Source organism: Bos taurus, chromosome 10 (genome assembly GCF_002263795.3).
Source record: "Bos taurus isolate L1 Dominette 01449 registration number 42190680 breed Hereford chromosome 10, ARS-UCD2.0, whole genome shotgun sequence".
Classification (NCBI taxonomy): Eukaryota; Metazoa; Chordata; class Mammalia; order Artiodactyla; family Bovidae; genus Bos; species Bos taurus.
This window is the reverse complement of record NC_037337.1, coordinates 53,680,017-53,697,192: the sequence shown is the minus strand read 5'-3', so window position 1 is coordinate 53,697,192 and position 17,176 is coordinate 53,680,017. Positions and strand designations below refer to the sequence as shown.

At 38.9% G+C, this 17,176-nt stretch overlaps 1 protein-coding gene across 11 annotated transcripts in view; it reads right to left on the bottom strand.

The window, feature by feature from the left end:
- The window catches only part of ZNF280D (zinc finger protein 280D), a 129,652-nt gene that overhangs the window by 81,013 nt on the left and 31,463 nt on the right, over positions 1 to 17,176 (bottom strand). For all 11 annotated transcript variants that reach the window (XM_010809306.4, XM_059890843.1, XM_002690858.7 and 8 more), the window contains one exon: positions 5,365 to 5,482. In XM_010809306.4, coding sequence (XP_010807608.2) covers positions 5,365 to 5,482 — 118 coding nt within the window. The remainder of the gene's footprint in view (positions 1 to 5,364; positions 5,483 to 17,176) is intronic.

Below are 17,176 nucleotides of genomic sequence, written 5' to 3'. Positions count from 1 at the left end.
AGTGATTTTAGAGCCCAAGAAAATAAAACCTTTCACTGCTTCCTTTTACCCCTTCTATTTGCCATGAAGTGATGGGATTGGACACCATGATCTTAGTTTCTTTGAATGTTGAGTTTCAAGCCAGCTTTTTCACTCTCCTGTTTCACCCTTAGCAAGAGGCTCTTTAGTTCCTTTTCACTTTCTGTCACTAGAGTGCTATCATCTGCATATCTGACGTAGTTGATATTTCTCCTGGCAAACTTGATTCCAACTTGTGTTTCATTCAGCCAGGCATTTTGCATGATGTACTCTGCATTTAAGTTAAAGAAGCACGGTGACAATACTCAGCCTTGTCATACTCCTTTTCCAATTTTGAATCAGTCAGCTGTTCCATGTCCAGTTGTGTTACTTCTTGACCCACATACAGATTTCTCCAAAGGCAGGTAAGGTGCTCTCGCATTCCCACCTCTTTAAGAATTCTCCATAGTTTGTTGTAATCCACACAGTCAAAGGCTTTTGCATAGTCAATGAAACAGAAGTAGCTGTTTTTCTGGAACTCCCTTGCCTTCTCCATGATCCACCCAATGTTGGCAATTTGATCTCTGGTTCTTCTGCCTCTTTGAAACCTAAGCTTGCACATCTGGAAGTTCTTGGTTCACATACTATTGAAATCTAGGTGGAAGGATTTTTTACTATATCCTTGTTAGCATGTGAAAAGAGCACAACTGTACATCAGTTTGAGCATTCTTTGTCACTGCCCATCTTTGGGCCTGGAATGAAAACTAACCTTTTCCAGTCCTATGGCCTCTGCTGAGTTTTCAAATTCGCTGGCATATTGAGTACAGCGCTTTAATAGGGTGATCTTTTAGGATCTGAAATAGTAGAGCTGGATTTCCATCATTTTCACTAGCTTTGTTTGTAGTACTGCTTCTGAAGGCCCACTTGACTTCACACTCCAGGATGTTCAGCTCTAGGTGAGCGATCTATGGTTAACTATACCATGGTTAACTAGGTAATTAAGACTTTTTTGGTATACTTCTGTAGGTATTGCCACCTCTTCTTAATCACTTCTCTTTCTGTGAGGTCCTGACTGTTTCTGTCCTTTATCATGCCCATCCTTGCATGAAATGCTCCCTTGTAATCTCCAATTTTCCTGAAGAGATCTCTGGTCTCTCCCTATAGTTTTCCTCTATTTCTTGGCATTGTTCATTGAAAAAGGTCTTCTTGTCTCTCCTTGCTATTTTCTGGAACTCTGCATTCACTGCAGTATATCTTTAACTTTCGCTTCTCTTCTTTCCTCAGATATCTGTTAAGCCTCCTCAGACAACCACTTTGCCTTCTTCCATTTCTTTCTCTTCGCGACAGTTTTGGTAAACTGCCACCTGTACAATGCTATGAACCTTCGTCCATAGTTCTTCAGGCACTGTCTACCAGATCTAATCCCTTGAATCTATTCATCACCTCTGCTGTATAATCATAAGGGAGTTGATCCAGGCAAGAATAGTGGAGTGGGCTGCCATTTCCTTGTCCAGAGGTCTTCCCAGGGATCGAACCTGTGCCTCTTATGTCTCCTTCATTGGCAGGCAGGTTCTTTACCACTAGTGCTACTTGGGAATGCCCCAAACCTGAATGACCTAGTTGTTTTCCCTACTTTCTTCAATTTAAGCCTGAATTTTGCACTAAGAAGCTCATGACCTAAGTCACAGTCAGCTCCAAGTCTTGTTTTTGCTGACTGTATACAGCTTCTCTATCTTTGGCTGCAAAGAACATAATCAATCTGATTTCAGTACCGACTATCGGGTGATGTCCACATGTAGAGTCATCTCTTGGGTTGCTGGAAAAGATGTTTGCTATGACCAGTACGTTCTCTTGACACTGTTAGCCTTCGCCCTGCCTCATTTTGTACTCCCAGGCCAAACTTGCCTGTTACTCCAGGTATCTCTTGACTTCCTATTTTTGCATTCCAATCCTCTATGACGGAAAGGACATCTTTTTTTGGAGTTAGTTCTAGAAGTAGGTCTTCATTGAACTGGTCAACTTCAGCTTCACTGGCATCAGTGACTGGGGCACAGACTTGGATTACCGTGATGCTGAATGGCTTGCCTTGGAAACGAACTGAGATCATTCTGCTGTTTTGAAGACTGCACCCACGTGCTACATTTCAGACTCTTGTTGACTATGAGGGCTACTCCATTTCTTCTAAGGGATTCTTGCCTGCAGAAGTAGTTATAATGGTCATCTGAATTAAATTTGCCCGTTCCTGTCCATTTTAGTTCACTGATTCCTAGTATGTCAATGTTCACTCTTGCCATGTCCTGCTTGAACACATTTAATTTACCTTGAAACAATGGAGACAGTGACAGACTTTATTTTCTTGGGCTCCAAAATCACTGCAGATGGTGACTGCAGCCATGAAATTAAAAGATGCTTGCTCCCTGGAAGAAAAGCTATGACAAACCTGGACAGCATATTAAAAAGCAAGGACAATACTTTGCCGACAAAGGTCCATTTAGTCAAAGCTATAGTTTTTCCAGTAGTCATATGTGGATGGGAGAATTGGAGCATAAAGAAAGCTAAGTGCCAAAGAACTGAAGCTTTTGAACTGTGATGTTGGAGAAGACTCTTGAGAGTCCCTTCGAGTACAAGGAGATCCAACCAGTAATCCTAAAGGAAATAAGTCCTGAATATTCACTGGAAAGGCTGATGCTGAAACTGAAGCTTCAATATTTTGGCCACCTGATGGGAAGAACTAATTCAGTGGGGAAGACCCTGATGCTGGGAAAGAGTGAAGGCAGGAAGAGAAGGGGGATGACAGAGGATGATATGGTTGGATGGCATCACCGGCTCAATGGACATGAGTTTGAGCAAGCTCTAGGAAATGCTGCAGTCCATACAGTCACAAAGAATCAGACACGACTGAGTGACTGAACTGATTGAATTCACCTTGGTTCACAGACCTCACATTTCAGGTTCCTATGCAATGTTGTCCTTTACAGCATCAGACTTTATTGTCACCACTGGATATAACCACAACTGAGCCTTGTTTCCGCTCTGGCCCAGCCACTTCATTCTTTCTGGAGTTATAAGTAATTGCCCTCTGCTTTTACCCAGTAGCATATTGGACACTTTTATCATAGTATATAATAAAGGTAACTCTTCTTCAACAGGGAAACTTCATTACTCCTTTAATGGGCATTTACTGAGTACTGACTATAGAAGAATTTAGTGCAGCCACTTTATAACAGCACTCTATAATCGTACTTTACGTCTAAATCATTTATTGAATATAAACATACTAACCTAATTGAGAAATTATTAACTATAATCATATACTCTTCCATACTAATAGCTACAGAACCTAATAAATATATCTTTTTACAGAGTATTTAGAGTATCAGAGAACTTCCTTAACTTAAAGAAATTACTTTGAAGATTTTTTACAAAAACAGAACTATAGATCAATGAAACAGGATAGAATGTCCAGAAATAAACCCACACACCTATTGTCAATTAATATACAACAAAGGAAGCAAGAATAGACAATGGAGAAAAGACAGTTTCTTCAGTAAGTAATGCTGGGAAAACTGGACAGCTATATGTAAAACAATGAAATTAGAACATTCTCTAACACCACATGAAAAAATAAACTCAAGATGGATCAAAGACCTAAATGAAAGGCTGGACACTATACAACTCAGAGGAAAACATAGGCAGAACACTCTTTGACGTAATTCACAGCAATGTCTTTTTTGATCCACCTCCTTTGGTAATGAAAACAAACAAAACACAAGTGGGACCTCATTAAACTTAAAAGCTTCTGTCCAGCAAAAGAAACCATAAACAACATGAAAAGGTAACCAAGAGAATGGGAGAAAATATTTGTAAACAAACCAACAAACAAGGGATTTACCAATACAACAAATTATCAGAGAAATGCAAATCAAAACTACAAAGAGGTATCACCTCACACCAGTCAGAAAGGCCATCATCAAAAAGTCTACAAACTATAAATGCTAGAGAAGGTGTGAAGGAAACCCTCCTGCACTGTTGGTGGGAATGTAAATTGGTACAACCATTATGGAGAACAGTATTGAGGTTCCTTAAAAAACTCAAAACAGAGATACCATATGATCCAGTAACCCCATTCCTCGGCATGCTGCTGCTGCTGCTGCTAAGTTCCTTCAGTCGTGTCCGACTCTGTGCGACCCCATAGACGGCAGCCCACCAGGCTCCCCTGTCCCTGGGATTCTCCAGGCAAGAACACTGGAATGGGTTGCCATTGCCTTCTCCATTGTGTGAAAGTGAAAGTGAAGTCGCTCTGTCACGTTCGACTCGTAGTGACCCCATGGACTACAGCCTACCAGGCTCCTCCATCCATGGGATTTTCCAGGCAAGAGTACTGGAGTGGCTTGCCATTGCCTTCTCCGATTCCTCAGCATATTACTGGAGAAAACCATACTTCAAATAGATACATGCACCCGAATGTTCACTGCAGCACTATTTACAATAATTAAAACACTGAAGCAACCTAAATGTCCATCTACAGAGAAATGGATAAAGATGTGGTACATATATGCAATTGAATAGTAGCCATAAAAAGAACAAAAAAATGCCATTTACAGCAACATGAATGGACCTAGAGATTATCATGTTAAGTGAAGTAAGTCACACAAAGACAAATATAAAATATCACTCATATGTGGAATATAATTTTTAAAAGATACAAATAAATTTACTCACAAAACAGAAACAGACTTACAGATACTGAAAACAAACTAATGGCTACCAAAAGGGAATGTGGGGACAGAGAAATAAACCAGGAGCTTGGGATGAACACAAACACACTATTACATATACAACAGAAAACCAACAAGGACCTACTGTACAGCAGAGAGAATTTTACTCAGTATTGTGTGATAACCTATATGAGAAACGCATCTAAAAAAGAATGAATATATATAATGTATAACTGAATCAAGTTGTTATACACCTGAAAATAACATAACATTGTAAATCAACTATACTCCAATAAAACAAAGTAAAAATAAAATAAAAATTTTTCTCAGCCCACGTTTAATGCCAACTGAGAACAAGGTCAAAGCTGGTTAGCATACTAAATTAACAGGAAGAAAGATAACATTACTAATATACAATATATAGTAATTAATTAATTAATATATTAATATATAAACGAATATAATATTACTAAATAAGATTTCATTTAAAACCACCAAAATGGCATTCAAGAATTGTTAGTGCCATTACACCTTACAATATGTGAAAAACTTAACATGAAGACACAGACCTCAAAACAGAAAGTCAATTTCATATGCTTATTCACCAAGTTTTCTTTTTCTAATTTTTTGAAAAAGTGCTGAAACCAACCTGTTATAGAAAGTGCTGGTCCTGCTTGGTAATGTGGTAATCCTGAATCTTGGGTCAAGTCAAACAGTAACTCTGAAGAATTATTAGAAACAACTCGTGATGAGTTCGTTACATAACCCTGTTAAAATATTTCAAAGGAAGAACATTACATGTAGTCAAACAAAGTTATAATTATTTTGCTTCACAAACTTGTAAAGGGAAATGTAACTGTATGCCAATATTATAAGGATAACCTTTAATGACTCCATTACTAATGAGCTAAAATACACAAGGCAATTATTACTATTATGCCAAAATTAATATCTACTAAAACTGAAAGCAAGTTATTACTGCTGCTGCTGCTAAGTCACTTCAGTCGTGTCCGACTCTGTGCGACCCCATAGACGGCAGCCCACCAGGCTCCCCCGTCCCCGGGATTCTCCAGGCAAGAACACTGGAGTGGGTTGCCATTTCCTTCTCCAACACATGAAAGTGAAAAGTGAAAGCGAAGTCCTTCAGTCGTGTCCGACTCTTCGAGACCCCATGGACTACAGCCTACCAGGCTCCTCCATCCATGGGATTTTCCAGGCAAGAGTACTGGAGTGGGGCGCCACTGCCTTCTCCAAAGTTATTACTGAGAGTTGGCTTATCCCTGACTAGCCAGTTACAATTAGGGAAAAATCCCAGCCTGATTTTTTTTCAAGGTCAAAGAAACATACAAACCCATTTTAAATCAGTAAGATTGATATACTTCAGAGAGTCACTAAAAATGTAGGATTCCTATCAAAGAGCAAATAACAGAGGTTATCAAAATCTTTGGGTAAAAGCAAGGAAAAAATAAGTAAACATACTGACCTAAGTACAATTTCAAAAGCTTCTATTCCTCTATAAACCCCATAGATAAAATATAAGGGCAAACAAACTGGGAACTACTCTGTAGTACGATGCATCAAGGTTAGGGACGAACACATCACATGGTACGAGTTTTGGAATCACTTTTATTGGCAAAATTTGTAAGCCAAGTCTCAGGAAGAGAAAGAATGAATCCCCCACTCTTCCCACCATCCTATGCAAAGTCATGCTGGGCCAGGCAATCTCCCATCTTATAGGGCAAATATACAAACTGTCAGAAGGATGAACAAATAAGAAAGCTAGGCACACAGGGTTTAGAATGGAAGCTGTTTATAGGAATGATCTGGGACATCTGCTCCATTTCTTGAGGCCTTAGGGCTCAAGGAAAGCTTCAGTCCTTCATCAGGGCAAAGGGTGGTCTCAGCAGGAAGATACCAAGAAAAGAAGAGTGAAAAGTATGAAAAGAATCATAACATAGTCAAACATCAGACAGTATAAATTTATACGTTAGCACAAAGATATAGGGTATGTAATAGTATAAAATACTAAATAGATTATTTAGTATTAATAAGGAATGCTCAAACTCCCACAGAGTTGGCAACTGGATGGAGAAGGCAATGGCAACCCACTCCAGTATTCTTGCCGGAAAGGTCCCATGGATGGAGGAGCCTGGTAGGCTGCAGTCCACGGGATCGCTAGGAGTCAGACACGACTGAGCAACTTCACTTTCACTTTTCACTTTCCTGCATTGGAGAAGGAAATGGCAACCCACTCCAGTATTCTTGCCTGGAGAACCCCAGGGACGGGAGAGCCGGGAGGGCTGCCATCTATGGGGTCGCACAGAGTCGGACACGACTGAAGCAACTTAGCAGCAGCAGCAGCAAACTACCACACAATTGCACTCATCTCACACGCTAGTAAAATAATGCTCAAAATTCTCCAAGCCAGCTTCAGCAGTACGTGAACCGTGAACTTCCAGATGTTCAAGCTGGTTTTAGAAAAGGCAGAGGAACCAGAGATCAAATTGCCAACATCTACTGGATCATCAAAAAAGCAAGAGAGTTCCAGAAAAACATCTATTTCTGCTTTATTGCCTATGCCAAAGCCTTCGACTGTGTGGATCACAATAAATTGTGGAAAATTCTGAAAGAGATGGGAATACCAGACCACCTGACCTGCCTCTTGAGAAACCTGTATGCAGGTCAGGAAGAAACAGTTAGAACTGGACATGGAACAACAGACTGGTTCCAAATAGGAAAAGGAGTACGTCAAGGCTGTATATTGTCACCCTGCTTATTTAACTTATATGCAGAGTACATCATGAGAAACACTGGGCTGGAAGAAGCACAAGCTGGAATCAAGACTGCTGGGAGAAATATCAATAACCTCAGATATGGAGATGACACCACCCTTATGGCAGAAAGTGAAGAGGAACTAAAAAAAGCCTCTTGATGAAAGTGAAAGTGGAGAGTGAAAAGTTGGCTTAAAGCTCAACATTCAGAAAACTAAGATCATGGCATCTGGTCCTATCACTTCATGGCAAATAGATGGGGAAACAGTGGAAACAGTGTCAGACTTTATTTTCTTGGGCTCCAAAATCACTGTGGACAATGACTGCAGCCATGAAATTAAAAGACGCTTTCTCCTTGGAAGGAAAGTTATGACCAACCTAGACAGCATATTCAAAAGCAGAGACGTTACTTTGCCAACAAAGGTCCGTCTAGTCAAGGCTATGGTTTTTCCAGCGGTCATGTATGGATGTGAGTTCGACCGTGAAGAAAGCTGAGCGCCTAAGTATTGATGCTTTTGAACTGTGGTGTTGGAGAAGACTCTTGAGTGTCCCTTGGACTGCAAGGAGATCCAACCAATCCATTCTGAAGGAGATCAGCCCTGGGATTTCTTTGGAAAGAATGATGCTAAAGCTGAAACTCCAGTACTTTGGCCACCTCATGCGAAGAGTTGACTCATTGGAAAAGACTCTGGTACTGGGAGGGATTGGGGGCAGGAGGAGAAGGGGACGACGGAGGATGAGATGGCTGGATGGCATCACCGACTCGATGGACGTGAGTTTGAGTTAACTTCGGGAGTTGGTGATGGACAGGGAGGCCTGGTGTGCTGCGATTCATGGGGTCGCAAAGAGCTGGACATGACTGAGCGACTGAACTGAACTGAACTGAATCATGAAAAATATGGTCAATATAATTTAGGTGTATATATGTACTCCAAAATTTTTATATATTAAATACACTGATACACACACAAAAAATAGATCCCAATGCTGTATATATAAGATCACCACTGAAGAGTGAGTTCTTATTAGAGTGATTTTTGGACTATTCTATGGGTCATAATATACAGCAAGTAAAAGCTCAAAGATTAACAAGACTTAAAGTCTAAAACAGAAAAAATCACTTTAAGAGAAAAATGGGCAAAGGACATAAACTGAGGCACTTCAAAAACAAAAAACAATGACCAATATATACAAAAACTATTTTTTTCAATTTAGCCAAAGAAATGCAAATAAAGACAATGGCAGTTAAACAGTACAAAATAACTGCTACTTCTCTTAAAAGTATCAAGCTCATAATAGACATAGAATAAGTAATTGTAGAAAAATATGAGGAGACTAAGAAGAAATAACAAACTGTAAGGTGTGATCCTAAATAGAATCCTGGGAATTAAAAAAAGTCATTAATGAAAAAACTGGTAAAACTGAATAAGATCTGCAATTTAGTTATATTAAGTAAGATGACATCAATACAGGAAACTACTTTCCGTTAGGGGCATATTGTATTACTTTCCCTATAAGTCTAAAATTAGTATGAATTAAAATTTACAAATTAAAAAATAATGAAAACACATACTACTGGCAAAATAGAGGCTATCTTTAGGTATAACTTTTCTGCATGAAAATTTTGGCAGTAGCTATCAAAGGTTTTATATAAGTTCACATCCTTTTGTTCAACTATTTTACTTTAAAATTTTATGGTACAGAAATGAAAATGCTTATTGGGTAATTATAGCATTTTTAACAGTAAAAATTAAAAATCTTTAGTCCAACAATGAAAGAATGGCTAAATAAAATGACAGACTATCATACAACCACTAATATCATGATTTTGAGAAAAAGCCAATGATACATTCTTAGTAGAATGTTCAGGGATAAAAGAGAATACGTATCTGGGTATACAGTCTGCTTCTGATTGATATAACCTACACTGTTTGCAGGTGAGAAAAAAAATCAAAGTACAGTATGCACTCGTCTCTCTTTCTAAATTTTCCCACCAAAATACACAGTATTTCAAAATAGAAACAGAAAGGTTTTGTTTGTTCTGTGCTTATAAATTAAGGTATAAATAAGTTTTAAGAATTTTGGTTTACTACTAACTTTTCTATTGAAACGGGTTTGTCCATAAAAAGTTACAGAAACAAAAATATGGGTGAAAGGAGTTAAAATATACAAGCTTCCAGTTATAAAATAATGAAAACATGACATTGAGCATGGTGACTGTGTTAATAACACTGTAGCGCATATGTGAAAGTTACTAAGAGAGATCTTAGAATTTCTCATCACAAGAAAAAAATTCTATAATGACATATGGTGACAGACTAGAACCAGACTTACTGTGGTGGTCATTTCACAATATACACAAATTTTAAACCATTGTGCTGTACACTTCAAACTAATAGCATGTTGAACATCTGAAACCAATAGAATGTTGTACGTCAACTACACCTCAATAAAAATTTTTCTTAGTTTTGAAAAGACATAAGCCTTCCCTACCACACCCTTCACAAATGGCCAATCTGTCACTAAATAAATTATTACTGTTGTTTAAAAAAAAAAATTGTTATGGAAACAAGTACAGAAGTAACCAAAACCACTCCTAGATTTTAAGGCCTAAGAGGCAGATACCTGCATTTGAACCTTAATGTGTAATACAAAAAAAAATCAGTGATGCCACATTACTTAATTGCAACCAAACATGACATTGCTTCAACATAAATATTTTCTTCAAATATTTACACTTAAAAAGGTAAAACATTCACTTATATTTTCTAAAACAGTTAACAGAAGTATAAAGTTAATACTGTTAAATGCTTTCTTAGGAAACAGCTCACAATTTCAGAGAGCAGGTACATATTATTCAACAATAACAGATTAAAATAATTATCTAACATAGAACTTTTAATATCTTCTAAATAGTTCAGAAAGATCAACACAACTGGGCTCCAGAAGATCCACACATTTATTTAGCTACAAAACCTTGGGCAAGTCATTTCTGAACTTGAAGTTATTCACCTTTCACACTTAAAAAAAGCCATAAGTGTGCATGCTAGGTCACTTCAGGGGTGCCTGACTCTCTGCAACTCTATGGACTGTAGCCTGCCAGGATCCTCCATCCAAGGCATTCTCCAGGCAAGGATACTGGAGTGGGTTGTCATGCTCTCCTCCAGGTGATCCTTCCATCCCAGGGATCAAACCCTCCTCTCAAGTCTCCTTCATTGGCAGGGTTCTTTACCACTAGCACCGCCTGGAAGTCACAGTCATATTTTAAATAAACCTGCACTTCAAGGCACATTATATTATTAAAACAAGTAGTTGTCACACAGTACTAACAAAGACCTAATATTATATCCCATTTTACAAATAGGTAAACTGCTGCTGGTGCTGCTGCTGCTGCTAAGTCGCTTCAGTCATCCGACTCTGTGCAACCCCATAGACGGCAGCCCACCAGCTCCCCCGTCCCTGGGGTTCTCCAGGCAAGAACACTGGAGTGGGTTGCCATTTCCTTTTCCAGTGCATGAAAGTGCAAAGTGAAAGAAAGTGAAGTCACTCAGTTGTGTCCGACCCTTAGCGACCCCATGGACTGCAACCTACCAGGCTCCTTCATCCATGGTATTTTCCAGGCAAGAGTACTGGAGTGGCTTGCCACTGCCTTCTCCTAATGTTTACCTAATAAGTAAACTAATGAAAGGAGCAGTGACCCCACAAGAGACTGACCCAGACTTGCCCATTAGTGTCCAGGAGTCTCCAGCAGAGGCATGGGTCGGCAGTGACTGCTGCAAGGTTGGGGACACTAAGTGTAGCAGTGCATGCATGGGACCATTTGAAGGATGTAGCCATTATCTTGGAGAAGGCAATGGCACCCCACTCCAGTACTCTTGCCTGGAAAATCTCATGGACGGAGGAGCCTGGTAGGCTGCAGTCCATGGGGTCGCTAAGAGTCGGACCGACTGAGCGACTTCACTTTCACTTTTCACTTTCATGCATTGGAGGAGAAAACGGCAACCCACTCCAGTGTTCTTGCCTGGAGAATCCCATGGACAGAGGAGCCTGGTGGGCTGCCGTCTATGGGGTCGCACAGAGTCAGACACGACTGAAGTGACTTAGCAGCAGCAGCAGCTATTATCTTCATTACCTCCACTGTAGTTTGGCCCCAGGTCAATTAACAGGGAGGGAACACAGTCCTGCCCTTCAACAGAAAATTGGATTAAAGATTTACTGAGCATGGCCCCGTCCATAAGAACAAAACCCAGTTTCCCCCTCAGTCAGTCTCTCCCATCAGAAAGCTTCAATAAGCCTCTTCTTCTTCTCCATTAGGGGGAAAACAGACTGAAAACCACAATCACCCAAAACTAAACAATCTGACCACATGGACCACAGCCTTGTCTAACTCAATGAAACTATAAGCCATGCCCTGTAGCACGACCCCAGACAGATGGGTTATGGTGGAGAGTTCTGACAAAACGTGGCCCACGGGAGAAGGGAATGGCAAACCACTTCAGTATTCTTGCCTTGAGAACCTCATGAACAGTATGAAAAGTCAAAAAGATAGGACACTGAAAGATGAACTCCCCAGGTCAGTAGGTGCCCAATATGTTACTACAGATCACCGGAGAATTAACTCCAGAAAGAATGAAGGGATGGAGCCAAAGCAAAAACAACACCCAGTTGTGGATGTGACTGGTGACAGAAGCAAGGTCCGACACTGTAACGAGCAATATTGCATAGGAACCTGGAATGTTAGGTCCATGAATCAAGGCAAATTCGAAGTGGTCAAACAGGAGATGGCAAGAGTGAATGTTCACATTCTAGGAATCAGTGAACTAAGATGGACTGGAATGGGTGAATTTAACTCCGATGACCATTATATCTACTATTGTGGGCAAGAATCCCTTAGAAGAAATGCTTATTTAACTTATATGCAGAGTACATCATGAGAAACGCTGGGCTGGATAAAACACAAGCTGGAATCAAGATTGCCAGGAGAAATATCAATAACCTCAGATATGCAGATGACACCACCCTTATGGCAGAAAGTGAAGAACTAAAGAGCCTCTTGATGAAAGTGAAAGAAGAGAGTGAAAAAGTTGGCTTAAAGCTCAACATTCAGAAAACTAAGATCATGGCATTCGGTCCCATCTCTTCATGGCAAATAGATGGGGAAAGAGGGGAAACGGTGACAGACTTTATTTTGGAGGGCTCCAAAATCACTGCAGATGGTGACTGAAGCCATGAAATTAAAAGATGCTAAAAAAAATAAAATAAAAAAAAAGATGCTTGCTCCTTGAAAGCAAAGTTATGTCCAACCTAGATAGCATATTCAAAAGCAGAGACATTACCTTGCCAACAAAGGTCTGTCTAGTCAAAGCTATGGTTTTTCTAGTATTCATGCATGGATGTGAGAGTTGGACTATAAAGAAAGCTGAGCGCCAAAGAATTGATGCTTTTGAACTGTGGTGTTGGAGAAGACTCTTGAGCGTCCCTTGGACAGCAAGGAGATCCAACCACGCCATCCTAAGGAAATCAGTCCTGAATATTCACTAAAGGACTGATGCTGAAGCTGAAACTCCAATACTTTGGCCACCTGATGCAAAGAACTGACTCATGTGAAAAGACCCCAATGCTGGGAAAGATTGACGGTACGAGGAGAAGGGGACAACAGAGGATGAAATGGTTGGTTGACATCACCAACTCAATAGACATGATTCTGAGTAAACTCCGTGAGTTGGTGATGGACAGGAAGGTCTGGCGTGCTGCAGTCCATGGGGTTGCAAAGAGTCCATGAGTGACTGAACTGAACTGAAACTAATGTTAGGTGTGGTTACACAAGGTTCCCAATTCAATCCTACTTATTATTGATGGAGCTGTAATTAGAACCTGGGTCTGTTTAATTACAAAGCCTATGCCCTTAAGCTATATCACATTGACTTTTAAAATATAGTATATCCTCACTCCCTGAGATTTGAAAGAGATACAGAAGTATAAAGATATTACATGAAAAAGTAAAAATACACATATACAGAAAACATGACATAAAATGAAAAATTGTAATATATTTAACGCAGTGGCTTGTAAAATTCAGAGTGAGTTCCCTTACATAGGATTCTCAATTCATTCCAGAGTATATAATATCTCTGTCATTCCTAACTGTGCACAATAGAATCACATAGAGTGTTTTTAAATGTATTATTTTTAAGACACATCCACCCAGACCAACTGACAAAATTTTTTAAAAAACTTCCCCAAGTTTGGGAACCGTGAATTGAGGTGTTTTGATTTAAAAACTATGCCTATAGGACTTCCCTGGTAGCTCAACTGTAAAGAATTCACCTGCCAGTCCAGGAGACACATGTTCGATCCCTGATCGGCGAAGATTCCGCATGTCGTGGAGCAATTGTGCCTGTGCACCATAACTACTGAGCCTGTGTTCTAGAGCCTAGGAGCTGCAACTACCAAGCCCGTGCCAGAACTACTGGGGCCTACAGGCCCCAAAACCTGTGCTCCAAAAGAGAAACCACAGCAGTGAGACACCAGCGGAGAATAGCCCCCTTTCACCACAACTAGAGAAAAGCTAAGGCAGCAATGAAGACCCAGCCCAGTGAAAAGTAAATAAAATTATTACAAAAAAAACAAAAACTATGCCTACGGATGTAAAATATTTTCAGCTAGAAAAAGCTCCAGTTTCTAACTTTAACACCAAAAATACCACCCCTCACTGTTATTTTTTATTCTCCCTAAGTCCAATGTTGTGAAGATTTTTATATATCAAACTAAATTAAATAATAAAGTTTCTTTTTCTGATTTTCTATCCTTCAAATGCCAAACAGCTTATAATAAGTATGAGAAACTTTCCAAGTTAATTTGATTCTACTAATAACAAAGAATCTTTACATTTTAGGTAGCTTGCCATGTTAGGATCCAAGATTGAAAGTTAGCTCTCATTTTAGAAATGAAGAAAATGAGGCTGAGAGAAGTTTTGACAATGCTCTAGTTTTAAAAAAGGCAGAATCATCATTCAAGTCTCTTGGTTCAATATAAGTTTTCTAGACAACTAGTCCTGGACTCTTATCAGTATTATTATTTCAGAATGCTAAAACCACAGAAAAGATTTGGAGGCAGGGAGGGGAAGGTATTTGCCTAAAGATACTCTTACTTTTTATGATATATGACCTCTTCAAAACATAACTGGGAGCTGACTTTGTTTAGGCATAGATTTTCCTTTTCATGAATATAAAATTAAATTTAATAGGTCCTCTATGAAAGAAACATCTCAAAATATAAATTTTTTGTGGTAACAAATATATGTAATTTACCTAATAGTAATATGAAATACAGGGAAAATGGATTATTCTAAAAATATTTAGATTCAATTCTGTTTTTGAACTTGAATATTTGTAATAAAATCTATAGGTGCTTCAGCAGTTGTTTCACTTATTGTAAAAAGAACAAATATTTTAGGGAAAATTTACTGATTCTGTAAGGCCAATGTCAAAGAGCTTATGATGGCATGAAAAAAACTACTGAGTTAATTCAACTCCAGTAGCAAAGAATCTTCAAATTTTGGGTAACTTTCTGTTTAAGGATTCTTAAGTCCTTGATTTCAGAACCCCTTCAAATATTTAAAATCAAAAGGTAGGTTATATCTACTGATATTTACCATATTACAGATTAAAATAGAAAATTTCAAAATAATAAACCCATTACAAATTAACATGAATAACATTTTTTTTTAAATGGCTATCTAGCAAACACAAAAGAATCAGAGAAAACAGTGGCACTGTTTTACATCTCTGCAAATATCCTTAATGTCTAGATTAATAAAAAACAGCTATACTCTCATAACTGCTTCTGCTTTCATTCTGTTAAAATGTTTTGGTTGAAGAATCAAGATACTCTGGTTTCATAAATATTAACAGCTAAAAAAGGGAGTATTTTAATAGCAAATTACAATAAATGTGTATATATTTCTTTGATACAATACCAAAACTCAACAGTCAGTATTTTCTTAAAGGTTTGCTGCAAAGTGGAATCTGACTCCCTATCACTGAGCTTTTTGAACTGTTACATTAAAATGTATTATCTTGCACTTTGAATGAATCTTATTCATGCATGATTTTATTATATCATACATTATTTTGAAAATACTGATTTCTTTGAATTACATAATCTTCCAAATGTTGACAGAGTTCATTACACAATATAAAAAAATCATATTTATTAATACTACCAACCATAAGAAAAGATTTTATGTACTGAGAAGCTGTTAAGATAATGATGACTGATACAAGTTGTTCATAATTCTAATTTTTACTTGATAGCTCAAATTTCATCAGTGGCAAGAAATACTATTAGTTGTTTTCATTTAGGTTGACAAGTACACTTTATTCAATTTTGAAGAACTGTCTACCAAACAACAAAAAGTGAAGAACTCACTGTGTGTGGCAGACAGACTCTTAAAAGTAGCCTCCATGATCCCCACTCCCTGGAATTCATGTCCTGTGTGATTCTCTCTCTTTGAGTGACGGCAAGTCATGTGACTTGCTTCTGACAGAGTAGAGCAAAAGTGACAGGGATACATATGACTTTTTCTATGTGATTACATTACATAATTACTTTGCCAACAAAGGTTCATCTAGTCAAGGCTATGGTTTTTCCTGTGGTCATGTATGGATGTGAGAGTTGGACTGTGAAGAAGGCTGAGCGCCAAAGAACTGATGCTTTGGAACTGTGGTGTTGGAGAAGACTCTTGAGAGTCCCTTGGACTGCAAGGAGATCCAACCAGTCCATTCTGAAGGAGATCAGCCCTGGGATTTCTTTGGAAGGAATGATGCTAAAGCTGAAACTCCAGTACTTTGGCCACCTCGTGCGAAGAGTTGACTCATTGGAAAAGACTCTGATGCTGGGAGGGATTGGGGGCAGGAGGAGAAGGGGACGACAGAGGATGAGATGGCTGGATGGCATCGCTGACTCAATGGACGTGAGTCTCAGTGAACTCCAGGAGTTGGTGATGGACAGGGAGGCCTGGCGTGCTGCGATTCATGGGGTTGCAAAGAGTCGGACATGACTGAGCGACTGATCTGATCTGATCTGATCTGATAATGCCATCCTGCTAAGCATTCTCTCTCCCTTGTGGGCTCTGAAGAAGTAAGAGCCATGGTGGGAAAACTCAACCCGGCAAGGAGCCAACCAAAAGCCAGTAAAATATTGAGATGCTCAATATGACAACCCTTAAGGAACAGAATGCTACCAATAACCATGAGAACTTGGAAGTAGACACTTCCTAGTTGAGCTTCACATCTTGAATGAAGCCTGGAGGAACCCTGAAGCAGAAGATCCAGCTAAGACATGACATGACTCCTAACTCACAAAATCTGTGACATAATAGAAGTATGTGGTTTTAAACCACTAAGTTAATAGTAATATACACCATGGTTTCAGTCATCCTTTCAAGTAAAAATGGTTTTCTGGGTAATTTAGCTGAACATTAAGCCACACTAGAACTTTTTCCCAAGCTAATCATCATACCTCAGACATAGAAGTATATTATGCATACTACCCATTTCATACGTGAAACATTTTAAAAGACATATATTCAAGGGTAGAGAGTTCATAAAATTAATGACATTTTAATATTTCATCAAAGTAACTGAGTATGACTGAAACAATTTTTATTTTGAGTACATGATGATGACT